The 25995-nt window shown below is 35.3% G+C and overlaps 2 protein-coding genes across 24 annotated transcripts in view; one reads left to right on the top strand and one right to left on the bottom strand.

Moving 5' to 3' along the window:
• The window catches only part of Dnajb4 (DnaJ heat shock protein family (Hsp40) member B4), a 36478-nt gene extending 19596 nt beyond the window's left edge, over positions 1–16882 (bottom strand). Inside the window, exon 1 of one of the 2 annotated variants that reach the window (XM_040288907.2) lies at positions 16773–16882. The gene's annotated coding sequence lies outside the window, so the exon portion shown is untranslated. The remainder of the gene's footprint in view (positions 1–16772) is intronic. The other variant, XM_040288908.2, reaches the window with a different exon arrangement.
• Positions 16883–16945: 63 nt separating this feature from the next.
• The window catches only part of Fubp1 (far upstream element binding protein 1), a 31570-nt gene continuing 22520 nt past the window's right edge, over positions 16946–25995 (top strand). For 8 of the 22 annotated variants that reach the window (XR_013427865.1, XR_005735252.2, XR_005735250.2 and 5 more), the window contains exons 1-8: positions 16947–17185; positions 22269–22359; positions 23126–23188; positions 23969–24007; positions 24491–24530; positions 25056–25108; positions 25193–25264; positions 25384–25441. Coding sequence is in view for 18 of the 22 variants with exons in the window: in XM_078026519.1 (XP_077882645.1) it covers positions 17066–17185; positions 22269–22359; positions 23126–23188; positions 23969–24007; positions 24491–24530; positions 25056–25108; positions 25193–25264; positions 25384–25441 (536 nt within the window). In the remaining 4 variants the exon portion in view is untranslated. Of the gene's footprint in view, positions 17186–22268; positions 22360–23125; positions 23189–23968; positions 24008–24490; positions 24531–25055; positions 25109–25192; positions 25265–25383; positions 25442–25995 lie in introns of all 22 variants that reach the window. The other 14 variants (XM_078026525.1, XM_078026521.1, XM_040288891.2 and 11 more) reach the window with 11 other exon arrangements.

The following is a 25995-nucleotide window of genomic DNA, read 5'->3' as shown; positions in this document are numbered from 1 at the left end:
AAAAAGCATTAAACACAATAAAATTTTATTGAATCTGGCAATTTTTTCTAAAACTCTGGTTTTCACTATAAAAATTCAGAAAATGAAAGGTCAAAGTCTTCTTGCTAGGTCAATGATGAAATAAAATTTGTAGACTAATTCTTTTTTTTTTTTTAAGTTATAGATGGACACAACACTTTTAGTCATATTTTTTTCCATGTGGTGGTGAGGATGGAATCCAGTGCCTCACATGTGCTAGATGAGCACTCTACCACTGAGCCACAACCCCAGCACCCTAATTCTTAACCTAGACATGTCTGCTAAGGAGACTATATTAGAATATTTGAGGTATCAGATAAGATGTTTATCAAAAGACAGTACATATGTTACAAAAAAAAAAAAAAAAACTGAGAAAGCTGGGTATGGTGGCACATGTCTGTAATCCCAGAGACTTGGGAGGGTAAGGCAGGTGGACTGAAAATTCAAGGCCAGCCTTAGCAATTTAGCAAGGATCTAAGTAACTTAGTGACACTCTGTCTCCAAATAATACATAAAAAGAACTGGGGATGTAGCTGAGTGGTTACACACCCCTGTGTTCAATCCTTGGTAGAAAACAAAACTCTGAGAAAGACTACTTAATAATCATAATGTTTTGCTTAATTTAACCATTCCCATCAAACTCCTCAGTCCTGACCATAAATGACTTTGGCCATTTCCCAAAAGTCACATTTACCCTGAAAGCAGTCGATTCACATTATCTGCCATACTTACATATGATAAAATTGTAGGGGATGCTGAATTAGCAAATTCTGAATCATTATCCCTAAGGAAATACAGTTAGATTCCTGACAGATTGATCATTTTCTTCTACCAACCAGTAATACTATTTTAAAATACCTTATTCAATATATATTGTTAATTTATTGACATTAACTCATAGCCAACAGCACTGTAAGTCATGAACCTAAACAAGCTTATTTAACATAAATATCCACAAGGCATATCAGACTATAGGAGGTGGTACAGGGGATTGAACTCAGGTCCCTGCACAGGGTAGGCAAGCTTTCCACCACAGAGCTACAACTCCAGGCTTTTTTGTTATTTTGAGATAGGATCTCACTAACTTGTTCAGGCTGACCTCAAACTTACAATTCTGCCTCGGCCTCCTGACTTGTTGAGATTACAATTCTGGGCCACAACATCTGGATTCACAAAACATAGGCTTCTTGCACTTAGGAATATTAGACAGTACCTCAACACTGTGGTTGGGAGCCATTTTAAATAGCGATATCACCAAAAAAGCTGAAAGATGTTAAAAAAAAGATTTCACTAAATAGACTACAGAAAAAGAGACTCATTTACAGTACAAGAGCTGAAACAAGAATGCACAGTGCTAACTTATTCAACCTCAGCTGATTCATAAGGCTCAAATTGCTACTCTTATACCCACATATCTGGAAATGACCTCAGAACACCTTCAGTATTGATTTGGGGATAAAAATAAATTTTGTTTATTAGGTAAATTTGTAAATACAGAATTGGCAAGAAATGATGATCAACTATATAATGATGTGCCATAATTAAGAATCTTCTAAATTAACTATAAGTTTTTAAAAATTATTTCTGAGCAACATTAAGTACACAGGCACCAAGATCTGTGCCTTTGAAGTGACATTTGTTATAGATAAAGCAAACACGTTGTGTGTATGTAGGTGTATCCCCTCTTCCCCACTCCAGAAACTCTTCACCTACTTTATTTCTGCTTTGTTACTCTAGTTGTACTGCTTGGGTTGAGTTCCCCTGATTCACTTTTACCCTATAGCTCAATTCTATCACTACAAAAAAAAAAAAACCCTCTAAATAATGGTTTATTGATGCCTTACTCACTATGGGTTTTTTTATTTTGTTTTGCAGTATTGAGGATTGAACCCAGAAGTGTTCTGCTCTATTACCAAGCTATACCTCCAACCCTTTTTATTTTATTTTGAGACACTCTGGTTAAATTGCTGAGGCTGGTCTCTGCAATCCTCCTTTTGAGTTGCGGGGATGATAGGACTGTGCTACCATGCTGGTTTATCCACTGGGTTGAAACCTCCCTGAGAGATCTTGTTTTATTCTTTCTCTCTCTTTTTCCTCCTAGAACCAACAGAATAAAACCTTTACAATATACTGCTGTTCAATGAACTTTCACTGAGTGAATAAATCAGAGATTAGTAATTGAGACCTAAAGTACAACAACCATGATATAAAGACCAAAAAAATTATAATAAAAAGTAGAATCTATACAATTTGCCAACTGGCTGAATATATAGATAAGGAAGGATTTTAGATTATCAGTTTCTGGAGTGAATAAAGTTGTACACAGCTATGCTTTCACGAAAATGCAGAATACAGGACAATGTTTGAAGGGAAAGACAAGTTCCATTATAAACAGGCCTATGGCTCTATTAACAGCCCCTTCATCTATGCTACTTCTATTTGGAAAGTTTTATTGTTTGATTGCCTTTCTAAGTACTACTGTGTTGTAATAACCTGTTTCTCTAGCTAATTCCTCCAACAAAAATGCCTAACTGTACAGTGCAAGATTTATTTTTCACTCCCCAAAACTTAGTAAATATTCACTTAAATTAAATGTGGATGAAGGTGTCCATAAAACAGATATTCTGAACTGAAGCTTAGAAAGAAATAGCTAGAGATAAAAAAAAAATTAGAATAATCACGAGTGATATTTTTAAGTGTGAAAAAGAAATGACTTTTGGAAAGAAACGAGATGACCAGTATGTATAGATCACATCAGTAAAGCAAAAACATGAAAAAACTAAGGAATCATTAGAGATTAACCAGGTGAATCAGCCATTCGTATCTTCTTTCTGGCTAACAGCTATCTAATTTCTTCCAGGAATAAAGTAAGTGACTCAAGGAAGGTAGAAGTTTTCTCCAGTCTCTGGGAATTGGTTCATGTTGGTTGAAGTCAATCATAGTAATCACATTTTCTTTTGCCAGTAACTGGTGCCCAGTAAGATGTAAGAGAAATGATCTGGGGAACTGTGGGGGAGATTTTCCTCCCTGAAAGAAAAATCCTAGCAGAAACCCCAGCATTGCCTTCCAGGTTTTGAATGATGAAAATATACAATGCTTACTATCTTATAACCCTGAAAGTAGACATCTGTGACACAGTAAGATGGCAGAATATACAGCAAAAAGTTAGGTTCTCTGATAGTGTTGTTGCATCTCTAAATGAGCTGCCTATCACTGGACTTTCTGTTAAAAGATTCTATTACTTGCAATTGAAAACACCCTGATACTACTAGTGTCCCAAAAACCAAAGGGAGGAAAGCATTTTTTGAAGAACATAGGGAAGTCAAGGGTGATATGAAAGTTATTCTTGGGGGTTAGAATGATTTTGGTTTCAGTAGTAGTAGCTAATCATACAACTACGCAAAAATTATTCTAAAAGTATTCTAAAAATACACATATAAATTCATTTACTCTTTTACAATAATTTTAAGGTAGATGGAATTGTAAGCAATAAAAGAAAAAGTGAGATAACAGTGAATTGAACAGTACAAAGAAAATGAGATAATAAATTTAGTATTTCAAAAAAGTTGTCTTAAGGAAAGAATAAAGAATTATAATAACAAGGGGATAAAAGAGGTTTTAAGATGGTCAAGAGAGGAAGTAAATGATTAAAAAAAGATGATATATAAAAATATTTTAGATACATTAGGAAAATAAATAATCAGGTAATATCTCAGAGAAGACTTGTTAAGTATGAGTAGGTGAGATCTGCACAAAATTAGAAGTTGGCTCTGAGAGCAAAAGGAAATAAAGACAAATTTGTAAGTTTGAAGGCAAAAGGATTAGAAAGACCAAGTTCATAAATGCTATAAATTTTCTCTTAAAAATTTTTTTAAAAGGCTTCTATTTCTGGGGCTGTGGCTGTATCTCAGTGGTAGAGTGCCTGCCTCACACTGGGTTCAATACTCAGCACCACATTTAAAAAAAATAATAATAAAGGTATTGTGACCCTCTATAAAAAAAAAAAATTTTAAAAGGCATCTATTTCTAAGAAGTTGAGAATAAAGTAGAATGCTTGATAAGAATAATGATGGTTTGTGAGGCATGGCAGTACATACCTGTAATCCAGTGACTCCAGAGGCTGAAGCTAGGCAGCAGGGTCACAAGTTCAAAGATAGCATTAGAAAATTAGTGAGGCTCTAAGCAATTTAGTTAGACTCTGTCTCAAACAAACAAATAAAAACACCAAAAAGGGCTGGGGATATGACTCAGTGGATAAGCATTCCTGGGTTCAATTTCTGATACTGGGTGGGGGGACAGCGGGAATGACAGGATCACTTTGGAGTCTATGTTAAGAACAGAATGGGTGGGGTTGGGATTGTGGCTCAGTGGTAGAGCATTCACCTAGCACGTGCGAGGCCCTGGGTTCGATCCTCAGCACCACATAAAAATAAAATAAAGATATTGTGTCCAGCTACAACTAAAAAATAAATATTAAAAAACAAACAGAATGGGAAAGATGGGCTGAGGTTGTGGCTTAGCGGTAGAGAGCTTGCCTAGCATGTGTGGGGCCCTGGGTTCGATCCTCAGCACTACATAAAAATAAATAAAATAAAGGTTAAAACAAAAAACAAAAAAAGAATGGGAATGGTTAGTAGGAAGAGCAGAAGACCATAAGAATGCACTGTAGGGGCTGGGGTTGTAGCTCAGGGGTAGAGCACTCACCTAGTGCAGGCGAGGTCCTGGGTTTGATCCTCAACACCACATAAAAATAAGTAAATGAAATAAAGGCATTATGTCCATCTATTCCTAAAAAATGAATATTAAAAAAAAGAATGCACTGTAATAATTCAGATGGTTTGGAACATGATATAGCAGAGGATGTGGTGAGAAGTGGTCAACTTCTGCATATACTTTAAAGATAGTCAATAGGATTTCCTGATGAATCAGATGTGGGATGTGTGAGAAATCAATAATGACGCCAAGGTTTTTCAGCTTCAGCTATTTACTGAATTAGAGGAGAACGTGGGTAAGTTGAGGAGTTCAGTATAGGAAATACTAAGTTCAAAATGCATGAAAATGTCTAGTATGCAGTTGGAAAAGAGTCTGGTAATCAAGAAATAGTCCAGACAGAAGGAAAAAAATAAGAGGAATAGAGGTAAAACTAAAACTATGACACTTAAAGAAAGTACTAGAATGAATGAAGGGTTATTTGGTTTTGTTTTGTTTAGAAGTTCTAGGATTGGATCCAAGGACTCATAAATGTAGTAGTTATAATAACTATTACTAGCAAAGTGGGGTTTCTCATTCATCCCAGGAGGTGAGTCTTAATTATTCAAAAGCAAGTATGATCCTTGCAAGCACAAACCTGTGTGACTCAGTTCTAAATTATTCAAAAGCCAGTATGACACCTGCAAGCATAAAACCTGTGACTCAGTTCTAGTCAAGACAGGGATAATCTGGCTGGTAGTCAGGGCTAGGATAAGGGGAATGTATACTGGTAGAAGAAACTTTTTTCTTCCATTTAACAGTTATGACTGTATAATACCTGGAACTATGGCAATGCTTCAGTAGACATTAAGAAAGCTAAGCAAGTAAGCTGAGGATGGCAGAGGACAAAGAGTTGCTAACTCAATCAGCTTTAGGGTCACTCCTGTACTTAATCATTTCATTTAATAACAATGCTCAGGTAACTGAAAAGCAAACAGACTAAAAAAAAAAAAAAAAAGGTTAATACATTTGCAAGGTCACTTAAGTAACAAATGGTGAACTGAAGTTTATCTGACTCCAAGTTTATCTGAACTGTTTAATGGCAGCAAATTAAGAGTGGACATAATTAAGAGAGGCAAGTACGAGTTGAGAATTAGTAAAGAGAATGATAAAAAGTTAAGGCCAGGAAGTAAGATGCTGAAAAAGGAGTAGAGAAACAAATGGAGTACATTAGTAGACAAGCTAAACTGACAGGTCTTCCTGAGAAGAGAATATCAGATTTTTATTGTTTGAAAAGTCTGGATGAAGGTTAGATGCAGGTAGCCATGAATAGGGAGTAAAGAGTATTTTGAGTGGTCAAAGATTAATGTACCTTTTACTAACATTTACCATATGGCATACTTGATTTTCTGATATAGTAGTGACTAAAATACACAAGGTACACTAGAGTTTCCACTCTAGAGTGAAGGACAATAAACAAAAACTAGAACTTTAGTGGGCAAAAAGATTAAGGCCAGTACTGTCACTGGAACTTAGTAGCACTAAGATGAAGGTACCCAGATGTGACATAGATAGCAATCTGAGGCCTTTTCTCAGGGTTACTAACAAACATCAAAATGACAATCAGAATGACATTGATTAGCATTCATGAGATATTTTTTCAAATAATTTAACTTACATTAGGGAATAAATGTTTAATGAATGATCCACCTGGTCATTAAACTTTTCCTACTTCAACTTTTCAATCCATTGCTTAATAAATGCCTAAAAGCAAATAAATAATCTGCAAAGTGATTCTTGATTTCATTCAATATTCACTCAATTAGAATATGTGCCAGAAAGATGGAATACTTGCTTATTGTGTTCACTTCTAGATCGCCAACATTTTTATTGGATTGAATAAATTAATACACTAATAAGCAAGCTTTATGTTAATTCTCAGTTAAATAAGAATTCTCTTGCCCTTCAGCTCCAATTTAAATCTCTTGATCTTTTTCTAAGCACATACTTAAGGATCAGAGTTTAGAATAAAAAATAATAGCTGTCTGGGAAAAACGTTTATTTTAAGCTTCATATACTTCTAAAATTTATTTTTAATAAATTTTATCTTGAAAAATTAGTATTGTATCCTTAGTGGCTACAATTAGATAATGTAGCATAAATGATGATGATAAACTACAGGAAAACTCTAATTTCAGATGTTTCTAAAACATTTAATTCCTTTTTCCTCTCAAGTTCATATTCCTTCAAATAGATTTTTTAAAATGAAGGAGGCCATCAGTTAATGTGAAGTAACATAAAATAGCAAACAAAATCAGAAGGCAAATTCCAAAGAGATCACTGCTATAAATAGACATGGAAATGTCAGCACAGAAGCAAAGTTCTACTAAAAACAACACAACTGTTATCCCAAGTGAGTCTTAAATCTTATACCCACCCAGTTAAAGATTTTATTTCACTTGGTAAAGATCTTCAGTATTTCAATAATCTATTTCCAAAAGGAAATGCTGTAAGACAGATGTCCTGATTACAAAAAAAACAAAATGCTTCTGGTTCTGCACAGATTCTTCTTCTTCTTGTACTTAATGAGAAAATCTCCTTCACCCCAAAACTGCTGCTTCATATAGAAGACAACTCATGAAATAAAGAGCATTGAATAGGAATCTAGCATTGGCTCTGTAAGTAATTTTGTCACTTTATACAAGACACTCAAGCAATCTGGGTCACTGTTTCCTCCACCATAAAACAAAAGAAATGGATTTTCCAAAACTCATATTTTAAGAAAAATTTGAGTGAAGTCACCCTCCAGTGCCATCTTGCCTCAAATGCCCTCAATATTCATAACCATATATTCTAAAATTTGCTGAGCTTTAAGTTTGTAAAATGATAAGTAGGAGATAATAAGGAATTCAACTTAATAGTTAAAGATTTTGCCAAGATAAAAGCACTAAGCTCTACTGGGCATACCAAAGAGTAAGACCCAGTCTTTGAGCAGTCCTCTTTTAAAGAGAAAGGAATAAGGACAAGATCCTTGTATTCAGAATATTTACTATAATTTATCTGGGGGAACAAAATTTAACTCAGTTTAACTGTCCAAACATTTATTAAGTACTTTTTGTGTAAAAGGGAAGTTTTCAGATTTTCATGAGCATACGAATAATGCTCCATTTCTAAAAAATAAGAAATGCAGATTCCTCAAAACATGATTCAGTAGGACTGTTGTCTGCACTTCAAAAGATGACACTGATAATTTTTGGTTAAGAAACACTACCCTAACCTACATTACAAAAAGTTGATAGGACTCTCAATATGTAAATTTTGGCACCTTAAAATTTTTAAGAATCATCTAAAAAAGCAGGCAGCTTCAAAATGAAGGCCACAGGGAATGGCTTTTCTAAGATAAGCACAGATACAAGGCAAAGAAAATATATGATTGGCTAAGATGGAGCAGAAGCCTTATTTGGCTTATGCCAGTGGAAAGTCCCTAGTTAGAGATTAGTTAACGGTTTCTGTCTGGTTAAGACTACAATTAGGTTTCTGTTTATTTATGTGGGAACCCAGGGTGCTGGAGCCATTTAGTTATTAGAGAACTTAAGACTTCAGAGTTTCTTGGCCTGCATTTAACCAGGATTAATTTCAGAAACTTTTAAAGATTTAAATACAGATCAATTAAATCAGTGTCTGGAAGTATGGATTGGAACTAACTCTTCCTTATTATTTTTTTTTTGTGTGTGTGTGTGTATATGTGTGTGGGGGGGTGTTGTTTTGATTTTTGTCTTGGAGTGCTGGGAATCAAACCTAGGGCCTTATGATGTTAGGCCTTGTACATGTTAGGCCAAATGCTTTACACCACTGAAATGCTTTACTTCCTCCTCCTCCTGTAACCCCTATCTTCAAGTTTTATTTATTTGGTTATAGATGAACACAATACCTTTATTTCATTTATTTATTTATTTTTATGTGGTGCTGAGGATCAAACCCAGTGCCTCACATGTGCTAGGCAACTCCTCTACCACTGAGCCACAATCCCAACCCATACCCTCAAGTTCTTAAAAAAAAGCTCTCTCTTGCCACTGCAGACAATACTAACTAAAATATCACCAAAATATGTTAGTCAGGTTAGGTTTCATGAAAAAAAAACAAAGGAGTGGGGGACGGGAGAAGAGGAGAAAGGGAAAAAGATGTGTATATGTGTGTGTCCACCCTGTGCTGGGATTTGAATCCAGGGGCTGTGCATGCTTAAACAAGTGTTCTATCACTGTTCTATACCACTCCCTCTCCAAATGATAATTTTTTTTTTTTAAAGAGAGAGTGAGAGAGGAGAGAGAGAGAGAGAGAGAGAGTTTTTTTTTAATATTTATTTTTTTTTTTTTAGTTCTTGGCGGACACAACATTTTTGTTGGTATGTGGTGCTGAGGATCGAACCCGGGCCGCACGCATGCCAGGCGAGCGCGCTACCGCTTGAGCCACATCCCCAGCCCCTCCAAATGATAATTTTAATCTGGATTTTTTTTTTAGCCAAAGTTTTAAAAAATGTAATAGAAGAAATAAAAGGAACTGGTATATTAATATCCAATAGGGAAGGAAAAAAAATAATGGTTTGACTACAAAATGAAGAGAGAAAATGTTTTTGTTTGTTTTTGGTACTGAGGATTTAATCCAGGGGTCTTAACTACCAAGCCACATCCCTAGCCCTTTTTATTTTTTATTTTAAAACAGGGTCTCACTGAGTTGCTGAGGCTGGCCTCAAACTTGTGATCCTCCTGCCTCAACCTCCGGAGTCACTAAGATTGCAGGCATGTGCCACCATGCCTGCCTGTTTTAGACATATTGTTTTTAGAAAACATGCAAAATAAAAGTCTTATAGATAGCTAAGCAGACACAGGTTTGGAAACACACTGGGGTTAATACAGGACCAATTTAAAGTAAATTAAAACTATATATATATATCAGGAGGGCCTGGCATACAATTGAGCTAAAATTACTCAAGAAATGGGTGTTAAGGCCAGATTTTTGAGACAGATGCTCTGAAGGGCCCGAAATTTTCAACCTAGCATTATAACCCTAAGGAATGGGAAGCTGTGAGTGTTATGTCCTACCATACCAAGTAAGGGAAGAAAGCTCTGAACTTTTCAATTTCCTAAATAATGATGCTGTGTTGTAGCTTCTTTGATCTTGGTTAAAGGACAGATCCTACCAATAGCTATATGCAGCTAGCCAAACAAAACATACATATATTCAAAGAAGCCCTTTTGTATGATATAGAAAGAAGTTCTTTCTCTCATTAGACGTGAAGAATACTGTACAGCTGGAAATGACATTTTGGCTACCCACTAGATATTCCTTCTACCTTCATAGAAAGGTCCCAAGAAGCAGAAAAAAGTGTGTCATGTTTTCACAAAGGACCTTTGTTTCCAGCATTAACAGTTCTAAAAAATAAACTATAAAGAATTTTACTCAGAATTCAAGAGTCTGATCTCTGGAAGTTGGAATATTTTCTAAAGATATCTGATATGCAGAAAAACAGTACAGATACTGTTTTCCCATGTTACCACACAGCATATATTGGTTATATATATTATAATATATTAGTGTTATTTTTCAGATACGTTACTTAGGGGTTGATAATGTTTGTAGTCTATTATAAAATAGTCTTTTCAAGGCAAGGATCAGATTGATTATTTTTTCCCATTATTGGTGCTGTGTGGTAACATGGGAAAAAAGTAATCAATCTGATCCTTGTCTTGAAAAGACTATTTTATAATAGACTACAAACATTATCAACCCCTAAGTAACGTATCTGAAAAATAACACTAATATATATAGACATCCCTCAGTATCTGAGGATTGGTTACAAGATCCCCCTCAGATACTAAAATTCAAGAACATTCATATAAAATGGTATTTAGTATTTGCATATAACCTATATACATACCCCCCAGTATATAGATATAGATTTGGGTATGTGCTCTAACACTGAGCTATATATCCAATCCCTTCCTATATATATATATATATATATATTTTTAAAGTCATCTCTGGATTATTAATAATACCTAATTGTAAATGCTATGTAAATAGTTGCAATATTGCATTGTTCAGAAATAATGACAAGAAAAAAAGTCTGTGTATGTTCTATAAAGACAGAATTTTTTTTCTGATTATTTCTGATCCATGGTTGGTTGAATCCACAAATGCAAAATCCACAGAGGGCAGACTACATATGTAGGCATATATAGAAACATACCATATAAAGTGTTATATACTTTAATAACCCATCCAATGTAACAATAGAAAACAGGATTATATCATGTGACATGAGTTCATTAAATTTTGCAAATTAAATTCATTATTTTTTCCTTATATAAAGAGCTGCCTTCTCATGAAGAATTTTGGTCTAGGTCTTGATTAAAAATGAATGCAAATATTTTAAAGATTCAAATAAAAATGCTAATTCATGAACCATATCCTAGAAATTACAAAGACATTCATTTTCTTATCCATCTTTTTACAGACAATTCCTTTCTTTCAAATCAGGCTGCCCACATTCAAATTGCAGCTTGCAGCTCTAACACTAATATGTTACCCTGGGCAAGTTAACATATCTATACCTCAGCAAAATGAGAGATATTAATAGCCTCTATCTCATAAAGCCTCTTATGAGAACAAATAAACTAGTCCACTTAAAAAACTCAGAACAATGACTATTACATGGTATATACTATTACTATCAGTGTTTTGGACATTATAACCAAGTGGGAATTCCAAATAAACAGCAAATGATACAATGGTAAACTACCATGATACGGCACACAGGAGAATGAATAGAAATCCCTAATTTAGAGTTTCAGACAAGCTTTTTTGGAAAAAATAGGGAATTACCATACAACAGTAAAATAGAAGTCGAAGGTCAGTTTCTTATAGAGAAAATACACAATAGCTCAAGGGCTCCACAGTTAGGAATATGTGGAATGATTAACAGTAAACAGATGGATTTAGAGTAAATCAATGGTCATTAGCAACATCATAGTACTCTTCAGTCTTCTAATAGCTCTTCAATTAGGACACTAAAATTTGGCATCCAAATCAGAAAAGAAATTTCTGGGAACTTAGGGTGAGATGATACTACAACAATTTCTTTTTCTTTTTCAGTGGTAAAGTAAGACTTAGACACTGACATACATCTCTAGCCCTTTTTTAAATTTTTACTTTGAGACAGGGTCCTGCTCTAAGTTGCTGAGGCTGGGGTCTCCATCTTTTGATCCTCCTCGCTCAGCTTCCCAAATTGCTGAGATTATAGGCATGCACCACATAGTCTGGCTAAGCAATTTCTCAAAGGCAAAAATATTATTCTTTTACTGTTAGCTACTTTTAAGAAACAGATTAAAATTTTACCCTCTCTTAATGTTATGCCAGTGGAAGAAAGAACTTGTAACCTACCAAAGGGCATACACACTTGATTCTAGATCCTCTGGGACCAAAGCCAGAGTCTTTTCCACAACATTGGGCTGCCTCCAGTTTCAGACACTGATCAAACTGCTATTCCCTACAATGTTCCAAAGTTAGTTACAATTTGTGTTAACAACTTTGTCCTTTAAAATACAAAATATCTCCTGCTTCCATTCACACCGTAGTCTAAAATAAAATCCTAGAAACTCAAACAGCATGGAGATCAAAGTCACAAAGATTAATCACCCCCCTAATAATCAAAAATCTGAATAACATCCTGGACCATCACTTTAAAGTGGCTGCAATTCTCACATTTTCCTGTTTGCATCTGTTCGGACTGTAGACAGGAAAAACAGAATTGGTTTCAATAACAGACTATAACGTAAGAGTATAAGGTTATAAGAGAGCCTTCTGGCTAAAATCTATCAGAATGTATGTGGATATAAAATGAGGCAGGAAAGCTAGACAATTTTGCCATTCTAAAATGCCTGTTCAAAGACCATAATGGGTTACTTTTCACCATTAGGTATAAATAACAATCTATCAATATTCCACACAGACTTTAAAAATCCTAACAGTGAAAAGCTGTACTAAGAATGAATCAATTTGGTAAGCAATATTAGAAAGTAAAAGGAAGAAACTTTCTAGTATATTTAATAATCCAACTTTTATTTACCTTTTATTCTATTATTTGGCAATTTATATGATATTAGACTTTTCTTAAAAAATTTTTTTCTTAGTTGTTGATAGATCTTGATTTATTTATACGTGGTGCTGAGAATCGAACCTAGTGCCTCACACATGCCAGGCAAGTGCACTACTGCTGAGCCACAGTCCCAGCCTGCTATTAGACTTTTATAAGTTCAGAACTACGATTTTTCCTTCATCCTGAGGAGAAAATATGGAATACTTATCAGAAGTTAATTTTTAATATTAAAAGAATTATTTTTTCATATTAATGCCAGAGTTTTAAAAATTGATTTTAAAATTTCCTTGATAAGAATGTGATCATCAAACATACTTCAGCAGGACATTCAGCTAATCTCTCAAAGCACGATAAACCAATTTTAGATTATTGTGATATGCCCGTGATAGGTTCGTTTTTTTCTTGTTGGTTTTTAATTTTTCTTTTTTATTTTTCATATTCCCATTTTTAAGAGGATTTACACTGGAAAGGGGAATAAGCAGTCAAGATGATTTTATCAGTTTCAATAAAATTAAGCTAGAACAAAGAAGAGTATAAATAGCTTTGAGAAGAGTATATGAACTCAAAACTAACACATATTCAGCTTAGGTAAATCACTAGCAAACTGGCACACTGGCTCATGCCCATAATCCAAGTGATTGGGGAGGCTGAAGCAAGAGAATCATGAACTCATGGCCAGCCTCAGAAACTTAACAAGATCTTGTCTCAAAATAAAAAATAAAAAGGACTGGAGATGTGGTAAAGTGCCCCTGGGCTTAAACCCCAGTATAAAAAAAAAAAAAAAATCATAGTTTTCCCACAATTTGGTTGACTTTGTAGAATTTTGTTTTACCAAAAGTATTTAAATATATTTGTATATATTAAGTGGAATACATGCTTATTTTTTCCTGATCATGCAATACCAAAAAATAAACTGCATTTTTAAAAATATTTTTTTTAGTTGTACCTGGACACAATGCCTTTATTTATTTATTTATTTATTTATTTATTTTTATGTGGTGCTGAAGATTGAACCCAGCGCCTCACATGTGCTAGATGAGTACTCTACCATTGAGCCACAATTTATATATGAGCCATAACTCCCATTTGCATAGTACTTTATGATTTCTGAAGAGCTTACAGATATAGCTCATTCAAGGATGATAATGTACATTATGATCACTATGTAGATGTGAAATCAGAAACACATATTAATCCACCTGCTAAATCAACTAAGCCAGGTGCAGTGGCACATGCCTGTAATCCCAGCAACTTGGGAGGCCCATGCAGGAGGATCGCCAGACTCAGCAATTTAGTGAGGTCCTAAGCAACTTAGCCAGACTGTGTCTCAAAATTAAAAAATTAAAAGGGCTAGGTGGCTCAGTGGTTGAACATCCCTGGATTCAATCTCTAGTACTAAGGGGAAAAAAAAACACCTAAAATGGAAAAGCTGAGTTTTTTCAGCATGCATTCATTCAACAAATACAGAGTGCCAAAACTTTAAGCTAGGTAGAGACAAAATCCCTGCTCTCTAGAAATTTATGTTTTAATGAAAGAGAGGCATAAAGAAGTTTACAAAAAATTATTTCAGATAAATGCTATAAAGAGAACATGGTATCAGACAGTAAGTACAGAATGGCAAGATCAGAATGGTCTAAGGAGTAGGACCTGAAGAGCATATTGGCAAAGGAAAAAACAAGAACAAGGTTCCATAGGCAGGAAGTTCTTGAATAGCAAAGTAGACAAATATTTGGAGTGGAGTTTGTTTTAGACACAGTGGCCCAATTACATGGAACCCTCAGGCCATTCTAAGAAGAGGATTTAAAATGCAATTGGAAATATATAGGTGAGACCTGATTTGTTTTCGAAATATATATAATTAATCTTCTGTATGAGAAATGAATTGTAAAATCATCAGGAAGAGTTACCTCTCAAGCTTCAAAAATACCCATAATGGTTTATTTCTTGGATAATATTCCTACAGAATGGATACATGGGTGCTTGTTACTTTTGAAACCGTATGTATTACCATAAATTTCTGTATCAAATTTCATAATTTTTTAAAAAGCAAATTTAAGGGATGTAAGAGCAGAAGCAGAGAAATCAACTAAAATGCTGCTTAACCATCCAGAAATGAAGTGATGGTAACTTGTGTTAGGGTGGGAGCAGTAGGGGCAAAAGTAATGAAATTTAGAATATGCATTGGCATTATAGTCAATAGGGTCTTTCTGGATGTAGAGAAGAAGCAGAAACAGAAACCAAGGATGACCAGTACTTATCAATAAGGGGTAATTTTGCCCAAGGCATACATGCAATGTCTGTATCTATTTCGGGTTGTCACAACTGGTGATAGGCCAAAGGGGGGCGCTGGCATCTGTAGGGAGAAGACAAGGAAGCTGCCAAACATACTAGAATAGCAGAACAGTACAGCAAAACAAAGATTTTTCTGGTCTAAAATGTTAGTAGCACTGAAGGTGAGAAATCCTGGTCTAGACTGATTCCAACTTCTTCCCATTCTAGCATATCCATACCTCTATCAAAAAAAAAAAAATATATATATATATATATGTACATATATATGTATACGTGTGTATAGAGGTTCTTACATTCAATATCTAAATAAAACTAAAATATACATGAAATAAAGGTGTTTGGGGGGAGGGGGGTAAATTATATAACTGGTAAATTATGTTGACCAGAAGGTCTAACTGGTATCTAATTAATAAAACATGAAAAAAAACAATTACTCATTAATAAATATTTGTTGGTCAGACAAATAAAAATATAAAGTTTCTGTTTAGCAATACACCCAACACTGCTTTTATAGTTTGTTGATATACTGTAGTCTAATACATTAACTACTTTCCCAAGTACAATTTCCACTTAAAAAAAAACAAAAACAAAAACTTTTTTTTGGTACTAGGGGTTGAACCACAGGCTTTTTGCCACTGGGTTACATTCCTATACCTTTTTATTTTTTTAGATTAATTCACGGAAGACCAAAGTACCACAAAGTTGAAGAAGTTCATTTTACCTCATTTTGTTAAAATAGAAGGAATTTGGGGAAACAGAATAAGATATTCAAGTACGAACAGAATAACTTGTAAAATACCCTAACTTGTCTCTGGAACTACTGCTACTATTAATAAAATAAAATATGCTCGCTAAGTTCTGAAAAGAAAAAATCTGAAATTATTTGGTAAATATATTAATAGAAATTTCCCCCGGCCCCCCCAAAATCAGTTAGTCCAGGGTTGACAATCCGAACATGACCTTACATTTGAGTACACACAGATGAATGGGAAAAACAGAAGCCACAAAATCAATTCTGGGCAAGAAACGGATGTTAAATTATAAGGACCTCAATAAAAATGGTCAGGGACCCACAACCTATATTATCAATTCTGATTAACACTGATTTTTATAAGTAATCGCGTTTTCAACAGATAGTCATTGTCAGCCTGCTCATTCACCAACTTAAAAAACGTGGAAATCAGCTCGATAATTTATAATAGACTTCCAACCTCAGTTCATCCCCAGTTGTGATAAAACTCCAAAATCTTGACAGCCTAGAGGTAAATACAGGGACGCTTTACTACCCTGAAAATCATGCTGGGTTTCCACTAAGCCAGGCAGGCGTTTTCAGAAGCATAGCCGCACGGCGTCCGGGGCGCGCTTCTCTCAGGCGCTCTCCGGGCCGCGGTGCTCTCGAGACACTGTTGCGTTGCCGTCACGCCCCTCGGCGTCAAGCCCTTCCTCGCCGATACACAGAATAACCCCTGGCAGAAATTTTTCCGCACTACCTTCCAGAGGCAGCGGCTGGTAAGCAACAATTACTCTTTTTCCTTCAAGTTTTCTGCAACCCAAACCCATCGGCAGCCTCCGCGCCAGTTCTACCCACCAACCCGAAGGAACAATTACCCAGCCTCACCCCAACAACGCGCGGAAAGGAGGCGCCAAGATAAACCATATTCTCGCGAAACTTTGAACCCAGTTCTCGCGACGCTCTCTGCTGCTCCTTCTTTCTCAGCCCCACCCCCCCACGGCAGCACGTCGCCTCAGAAACATCGCGGGATTTCCATCTTTCAGTCTCCGCCCCTTTACGGCACGATGGTCGCGCAAGAATGTGATAGAAGCTCGACGGTCGCCATTTTCTTCCTTTCTTAGCAGTTAGCTGAGAGGAGGTCTCTGTGAAGAAGCGGCAGCGGCTCTTGTAGTGTAGCCATGGCAGACTATTCAACAGTGCCTCCACCCTCCTCTGGGTCAGCTGGTGGTGGTGGTGGCGGCGGTGGTGGAGGAGGAGTTAACGATGCTTTCAAAGATGCGCTGCAGAGAGCCCGGCAGGTAAGTCTGGATCGCACGGCGAGTTCCCGAAAGCCCACGGTAATTGGCCCGCTGACTGTGTAGGCCGCTATCTCTTCCAGCGTGAGGAAGAGGAAAGAGGTGCTCTTCCGGGCTGAAATTTGAGAAGATTCACGTTGTTCTACGTTGATAATAGCGACCGGAGACCAGAACTCAAGTTTTGTGTTCTTAGCGTTGGAACTCCAACGCATGGTACTCCGAGATGGCATTAAGTCTCGCCCAGTTCTGCAGTACTAGCACTTCCAACAAGTTAGCTCAGCCTCCCTTCCCTCTTCCTTAGAACGAATGCCTTTTTTCATGGTATGAAGGTGTAGTACTAGCAGCAATAGGGATGGAAGGTTCTGGTAATGAGTTTGGAAAGGCTAAGGGTCCGTCAACAAGAGTCTCACAAGGAAGAATAAAGATCTTTTCTCTTCCTCACGCTGGAAGTGAGTAGCGGCCTACACAGTCAGCGGGCCAATTACCGTGGGCTTTCGGGAACATTCACCTTCATTTCTACAAGGAAGCAATTCTAGAAAGCACCAAGCACCTTCCTTTGGGCGGGATTTGTGTGTGAGTCCTTCCTCCTTTCTCAAAATGGCCTCAGGCCCATTATACCCGCGGTTTCAATTTGAATCTGCCTCTCTGTTCAGAGTCGTAAATTGGGTCAGACCTCTTTGTATTACGTAGGTGCGTACATTTGCCCTGAAGGCACTTCTTTCCCAGGCTAAAGCCATTTTTAAAAATGGTTTATGTGCTCCTGGCACCTGGAAGATTACTTAACTTGAATGTTCTTTTTAGATGTCCCCTGATGCGCTTATGCTTTAAAATATGTGATATTGGTGCGGTCTAGTCTCTAAACTAAGGTCGGAATATGTACTAGGTGCTAGGCATTTTAGACCATTGTCAGGCGAACGGTAAGTGGAAACCAGTTTTGATGGTTAGGAGTTCATTAACTTTTTACCTACCAGCAGGATTGAGGCAAAAATCAAAATCTGTAGTGAACAAAAGTTCATCATTAAAACTAGTTGTGCATTTTTTAAACTACAGAGTATTTTTTTAAAAAGCAGTTGAAACATTTATGTACCAAACAGAAACACTGTTAGCAAGTTTTAAATAAGATTGGGTTGGAAGACTTAGCAGTCTTTATTAAAACTTGTGTTTTGTGCCACACTATTCATAGACATAGGGGTTTTTTGTTTTTGTTTTTTTTTTGCACTTGGTGCTGGGGATGGAACCTCACATGCCTCGGCAAGGTCCCTACCACTGAGCTATATCCTCAGCCAGAAACTGGAAATTATTTTAAGGTATGAATTGGATTCTCTCACTTTTTAGAATCTGTGATATAGTCAGAGAACCAAAGGCAAGTAACAGAATTTCTGCATTTAATGTTTTCGTTTATACGCCTGTAGACAAAATATGGACACTTAATTCATCGGCTTGTTCTCATAAAGCATTTCTACTGTGAGTCGGGAAATGTAAAGGAATACGGGATAAGGGGTTGTTCAAGGCATTGGAGAATGAGTTTGGCCAATAAAGAAAAAGCATCATGTGCAAAGGTATAAGGATTTGGGGAATGGCCAGAACCCAAGAGTGAAGTTATTGGAACATAGTATTGAGTGGAGCAAGGAAGGTGGAAAGAGGTGAGAAAAATACAGATGGATCAGATATGATAGACTTTGGGTTGCTAACAAGCTTGATTGTGGTAATAAGAAAATGGTGGTGTAATACTGCAGGTGTCCATCATATCTGACATTTCAGGTTTATGACCATGAACTCCCATAAGACCTTGCCAATAGTTGGTACTCAATACTTTCTGAGTTTTGTTTTGACAATAACATATTCTTTAAAAATGCATGTTATTAGCTATATCAGATCCTAGGTCTACAGAAGTTGTATATCTTGTTGGTCTCCAGGCACATTTTTCACAAGTAGGATGCAACTATATTTGACCCAAATGCATTTTTTAATCTAATATTTGTGGACCCTGCCTTAAATTTGAATCATATGTATGCTGATTTGTCATGATAACTAGCAATTTGTTGAGGCTATGCTACATATTAAACTCAGAGCTAAACATATCTTGTTGATTAATTTGATTTTTGCCATCTTGCCACAAGGTAGGTGTAGAGACTTTTTTACCATTTCATTATATGCAAATGTGGTAAATGACAGTTTTAGAAAGAAATAAGATCAGTACCATGTCTCCACCAAAAACATAAGAGGCATGTAGTGGACTGAAAGTTGGCATTTAGATAGTTATCTTCTGAGAATTGGCTTTTTTAAAAAACTAAAATTGGGGCTCAGTGGTAGAGCACTTGCCTAGCAAGTGTGAGGCACTCGGTTTGATCCTCAGCACCACATAAACAGAAAAAAGGTCTATAACAACTAAAAAAAAAATACTAATCTGTTGAGTTTCCTATTGACTTCAAAATTTTTGGATTTTAGGGATGGCCAGTGAAGAATGTGGAAATGCTTAAAACATACATATATGTATGAAAGCAGAGTAGAGTAGGGTCCAAATAGAAAGTTTGGATTATTCAATGTTATTATTAGTGCATTATAGCTATATATGATAGTGAAGTTCATTTTGATATTCACCTATGCATGGAATATAATTTGTTGCATTTCAATCCCTATGCTTCCATTTTCCCTACCCTTCTTCCTCTCACTGTTCCCCTTTACATACTGGTGATCTGCTTATTGTATGCTTGGATTATTTTTGTATATTTTCAAAGTAAGAAGTTCCCACACTTAATGTATAGAATTGAGTATATCAGGAAGTTAGTTGGTTTTTAGGAATTCTATCTTTTAAATTAACCCTCTGTAATAACTTAGAAAATATATTTGATCAAATCTCTTAATATTTATACTAAAATCTTTAATGTCTTTGTATTTACTCCGTTTTTGAGATATTACTGGTTCTTTAAGCGAACTAAGTATCAACTTTCATTTTCATATGCATAGTTGTAGAACCATTCCATGATTAGAAATGTTTAGTAAATTATGTACAAGTAAGTATTCTTTCTGTGGAAGTTCCTTAAAGTTCAAGGCGTGTTGCTTTGCAAATTCAGAGCTTTGTAAATGCCATTTACTGTTTTAAGTTCTTAAAATGCTAAATGTTTTGAGACTGAAGGAGTTCAAGTATGATTAGGGAAACTTTGAGGAAGGTAATAAGATTAAATTGTATGCCCAAAGATGAAAGTAGGCTTCTTAGGGGGAAAAAATGAAAAATGGATAAGGAAGTTTGCATTCATCAAAGCTTTAGAATCAGGGAAGTCAAATTATGTGCCTTTTTATATCATGCATTTTAATAATATACCCTGTGTTGTAGGTATTTGCATTTATGGATGAGGAAAAGGTAAATCTAAGAAACCTGGAAAGATAGATATTATGTGGAGTACGATACATACTGGCTTTAAGTGATCCATATTTGATTTAAGACACCAATATCCTTGAATATACTCAGCCTCTCCAGTGTCCTGATTATACACAAATGTGAAGCAGTTGGATTAGTTCTTTTAATCCCACATCAGGATCTCTTGGGAATTTCAGTCACCAACAGTTTTTTTTTTTTTTTTTTTTTTTTAAACATGGATGATTTCAGACACAAAGTTAAAATGATATGATTAAACCCTCATAAGTCCATCACACATCTTTAATGATGACTATAATACAAAGTATTGTGGAGTTTGACCTTTGCCAGTAATAATAGTTCCATTTTTCTTTTCATAGAAAAATGCAATAAATGCCCATTGGCTGTGCCCTGTTTGTGACTTCAAGCTGGTATTTCTTATATGGAGTTGGTTTAGTCAAATAAAATTGTGTGCCCCACACCACTTACTGTTCTACCACTGAGCCAAATTCCCAGCCATTTTGTTGTTGTTAAGATAGGATCTTTCTAAATTGCCTAGACTGGCCCCAGATTTGTAATCCTCCTGCCTCAGCCTTCTGAGTAACAGCAATTACAGGAATGCACTGGCTGTCCCACTCTTTGTGGGTGGCAGAGGATACTGGGGATTAAACCTAAGGCCTTGTACATGCTGGGCATGCACTGTACCCCAGCCCTTTTATTTTGAGACAGGATCTCATTAAGATGCCTTAAATTGAGATTCTCCTACCTCAGCCTCTCAAGTAGCTGGGATTACAGGCACACATCGGACTGGGATTACAGGCACACATCGGACTGGTTGCCCCACTCTTAAAATTAACACTTATTTAAGAGAATGGCTTTTTTGAGAGATTGAACCCAGGGGTATTTAACAACTAAGGCACGTCCTGAGCCATTTTTTATTTTGAGACAAGGTCTGGCTAAGTTGCTTAAGGCCTAAGTTGCTGGGGCTGGCTTTGAACCTGGGATCCTTCTGCCTTAGCCTCCTGGGCCACTGGGAGTGCACCATCATGAGGAAAGCCTTTTAAAAAGAATTATGATTTTCCAGCTAAGATTTTCTTAGACAAGAGCTCCCTAGACTCCAGCATTTATTCTGAGAATAATATTGTCTGGTGGAAATATAATGCAAGCTCTGTATTTTGTTTGACCCAACATACACAAAATATTATCCTTCCAATGTGTGTTTAATATAAACTTTTCAGATGTTTTATATTCTTCCATTAATTGCAGTTTTTCAGTATCCCAAGTGCATGTTTTACACTTACAGAGCATGCCGGTTTGGACTGACCACAATTTAAGTACTCAGTAACCACATGTGTCTACTAACCATTTAATTTAGCACCATAGTACTACAGTCCTAGAAGTGGTCACTTGCTCTGTGATCATAAACATCTTTAAAAGCCATGGGGAAAAAATATGGAAAGATAGCATTAGGATCCAGATTTTCTTCAAAACTAGTCTTATTCCTTAACGATGACTGATTTCAGCTACTTTGTTAATTCTTATATGGATGTATTGGAAGCTTCATTTCAGACCATGATTGGTTGTTAACTCTGTGAAGTATTAATAATATTGATAAATTTGAACTATGGTTTTAGTTTACCATTGTATCAAGTGACTTTGCTTTTGTGAGCTGAATAATTTATAGTAGTTTGTGTTGCTATCCTTGGTAATGGTGTGTTTTTGTTTTTTAAGATTGCAGCAAAAATTGGGGGTGATGCTGGTACATCATTAAATTCAAATGACTATGGTTATGGGGGACAAAAAAGACCTTTAGAAGATGGAGGTAAGTTATAGCCATAGTAATTTTAATTGTTTCAGAAAGCATTTAGTTGAAATTATTTTCATATTTGTTATGATTCCTAAAATTGTAAGGTTTATATTAGCTTCAAAAGTAAAGTGGGGAAAGGGAGACCTAGACAAGGTAGGTAAAATTTGATTCAACTAGAAAGTTTTCGCTTAGTAGAAAACAAGTTGATTTTTCCCTCTTAGCATTGTGCCAGATTGACAGTTTGCACAGACTTCTCATTAATACTGAAAACAAAACTATAAATAGTTTAGGAAACACTTTACTGTTTTTTCTTATGTGAGTGAATTTTTATATGCTGTATTTTCATCATTTTTCTATTTCAGGTTTCATTTTACAGATTAAGGTTTCTGTAGTTTGCTACCCTGGTGTGCTTCTTGTAGGTTATAACACTTTTATGTTATTTTGTGTTTCAGGTTTAATTTTAAATGTGGATTAAAACAGTGGATTTATAGTTTTCTGTTTAAAAAAAATAATTGTTGAAGCTTCTGAACTTAGAAATCTGTACATTTTTTGTTTTAGGTTTGATTATAAATTTTGATACACTTTCTTTGGCCCTTTTTTTAAAGGAGGATTCTGACCGAGCCCATAGAATATGTATTTGTAGCTTTGACCAGGAGTACTTGGTTTCCTCTTATTTAAGTGTCTTTCATATTTGTAGTGAGGTTTTGAATATTTAAAAAAAAAATGAGCTAATGATGCTTCAGATGTTGTATGTAATGTATTCTTTTTATTTTATGTGTAGATGGCTCTTGGACAAGTCCGAGCAGTACAACACACTGGGAGGGAATGCCCTCTCCTTTTAAAGGCAGGAATTTTTATTTATTACCTGTGTTTAGTATGTAAACGTGAAATAAACCAGTGGATTCTTAAATGGACACAAACTTTCTTTTGGATTGTGTCTGAATTTTTGCTGCACTACAATCTTTATTTTATGTTTAATCATTTAAATTTAAAGGGGGGAGAAGATAAGTCAATCAGCTATAGGTTGTCTGTTGTAAGGTATTCATTGTATTCTAATGGATTTAGATAAAGATAGTCATGTGGTTGCTTTGAATTCTGAAGTTTTACACAGTGAAATGTTTACAGATAATAGAACAGTTTAGATTGAGATTGCCTTGTAATGTGATTTTTTTTCTTTTCCTTTTTGAATCTAGTTTTGTGGTCACTGTCAAATGCACTCAACTTTGGATATATCAGATTTTTACATTTCGATAGCCCACCCTCCCCACACCTGGTTTTTAGTACCTACAGTGGAAGCATCATTAGCCAATAGCATGTGATGTTTTGCTAGTAATCAAGATACTTTGTCTTATATATTATTCTAAAGTGACTTAACACATTAAGGTCAGTGATTTGATATGATGAAAGTTTTTTTTTTTTATAATGTCTGTGCATTTTTTAAACACAAGGATAATGAAAGACTAGTTTTTCGTTAGATTATTGGGAGTAAGTTGAGGTTTGGCAGTTTTGGTTCAAGTAATAAACCATTCTACCAGATTTTTAATAAATGTTTATAACTATTTACTCTTTGGTGGGAGGAACTTTGACCTTACTGGCAAAAATTGAAAGACTCTTAATTTTTCAGATCAACCAGATGCTAAGAAAGTTGCTCCTCAGAATGACTGTAAGTATTAATTTAAGCTGGGTTTTAAAAGTACCTGAATTTTAATATTGAGGGCTTATTTCTAGTTTTAGTGAGTATTTTTGAAATTTGATTGGTCTTTTAGAATGTGAAGCCTGAATTCCCTTGTAAATATATGCCTTTCCTTTATTTATATTTTATTCCTTTTAGCAGTCCTTATGGCCAGGCATATATAAAGATTGATTTCTAGGCTATTATAAATGTTATTTAACTGTTCTATTTCTTAATCTATGCTTGTATCACTTGGATAAGGAAAGTTTTGTGCTTTTTGTTAATATATTTGCCCTTTCACTGTCTTTTCATCAATTGTCAATGTTGATTGAAATCATCTACATAAAATTGTATTCTCTCATAAAATTGTATTCTCTCCAGAGTGTTCTTGCATCAGGGGAAGTTTAGAATGTCTGATTTGATTGTTGTTAAAAGTAAAAGTAAATTTTGAATTTTTATTTAATTTTTTGATAGCTTTTGGAACACAGTTACCACCGATGCATCAGCAACAAAGGTATAGTCAAAAGCTTTTTTAAAAGTATTTTGCAAGTGTGAATTGAACTATATGTACAAACATAAGTTAATGTTTAGTGAATATATGTCAATATTTTTTTTGCATATGTAGTTCATTTCCTTCTATTGGGAAGACGATACAAAGGGATGGGGTCTTTAGTTTGTTTTGTTTGTTGTTTTGAGAGAGATCCATTTGAGATTTGGCAAAACAGGTGGGATAGATTACATTTTAGAAGAGCTAAGGTGAATTAAAATGACATTTCCTGAACTTCATCCTAACTCCTTTGCCATTCATGCCTTTAGACTATTCAGTTCACCATCTCTTCCTCATTTAATAGGTATCACTTTATTTAAGATTCTTAATTTAACTATACTACACAAAGAATAAGACCATATTTTGCCAAAATTATGTGCTTGGAACCTTGGTTTAAGCCATTAGGAAGCATTAGACTTAAATTAAGATTACCTTTTATATATAAACATTATCTTTTCTTGGAGGAAATTTTTAGTTACTCTTATTTCTTAGCAGATCTGTAATGACAGAAGAATACAAAGTTCCAGATGGAATGGTTGGATTTAGTAAGTAACCTATATTTAAGTTTTGAAAACATAAAGCATACTTTGTATTCTTTCGGCAAATAATTTTTCTTTTTTTTAAACTAGTAATTGGGAGAGGAGGTGAACAGATTTCACGCATACAGCAGGAATCTGGATGCAAAATACAGATAGCTCCTGGTAATTATTTTCTTGGTATTTTCAAAGTGACTAGAAAATGTGTGTTATTTTTAAGCTGCTAGTTATAATGATGCAACTTGTTAGTGTTTTCTTGACCTAAAATTTTATTTTATTTGTAGACAGTGGTGGCCTTCCAGAAAGGTCTTGTATGTTAACTGGAACACCTGAATCTGTCCAGTAAGTATGAAAATCTTAAGTCTACTTAGAGTAATAACATGAAGACTCTGAACTTTGTCTTTGCTCTTAAACTGCTTCAAAACCATTGTCTTCCTCTCCCCTTCCCTGAAATTTAACTCTTCAAAATTTATACCTAATGTCTTTCTTGATTAGGGTTCACTCTCTGAGCCATGGAACACAGAAAATGACTAAAACCAATTTTGTATCTACTGCAATCTCTAACTTGGGGCCTGGAGAAAAATACATACAACCACACTGACTGGTGTTACATAAAACTCATAACCATTAAGCTCAACTCAAGTAGATCCACTGCACATTTCAAATCTTCAGTATCGAACCCCTTCTTTCCCACCAAAGTTCATTTAGCAAGAACATAGAAACAAAATGTTACAAAGTTTTCTACCTCATTTTTCCACTAAAACTTTAACAGTCTTCATTTCTACTCTATCTGCACAGTACTGAGATACAGATCTTGCTTATCCTTACAATTCAACTGACTTTCTCCTGCATCAGTACTTTTTTTCTTTTTTAAGGTAATTTCTAATAACAGGTTG

Source organism: Ictidomys tridecemlineatus, chromosome 11, assembly GCF_052094955.1.
Source record: "Ictidomys tridecemlineatus isolate mIctTri1 chromosome 11, mIctTri1.hap1, whole genome shotgun sequence".
In the NCBI taxonomy this organism is placed as follows: Eukaryota; Metazoa; Chordata; class Mammalia; order Rodentia; family Sciuridae; genus Ictidomys; species Ictidomys tridecemlineatus.
This window is presented reverse-complemented; position numbering and strand designations above follow the sequence as displayed.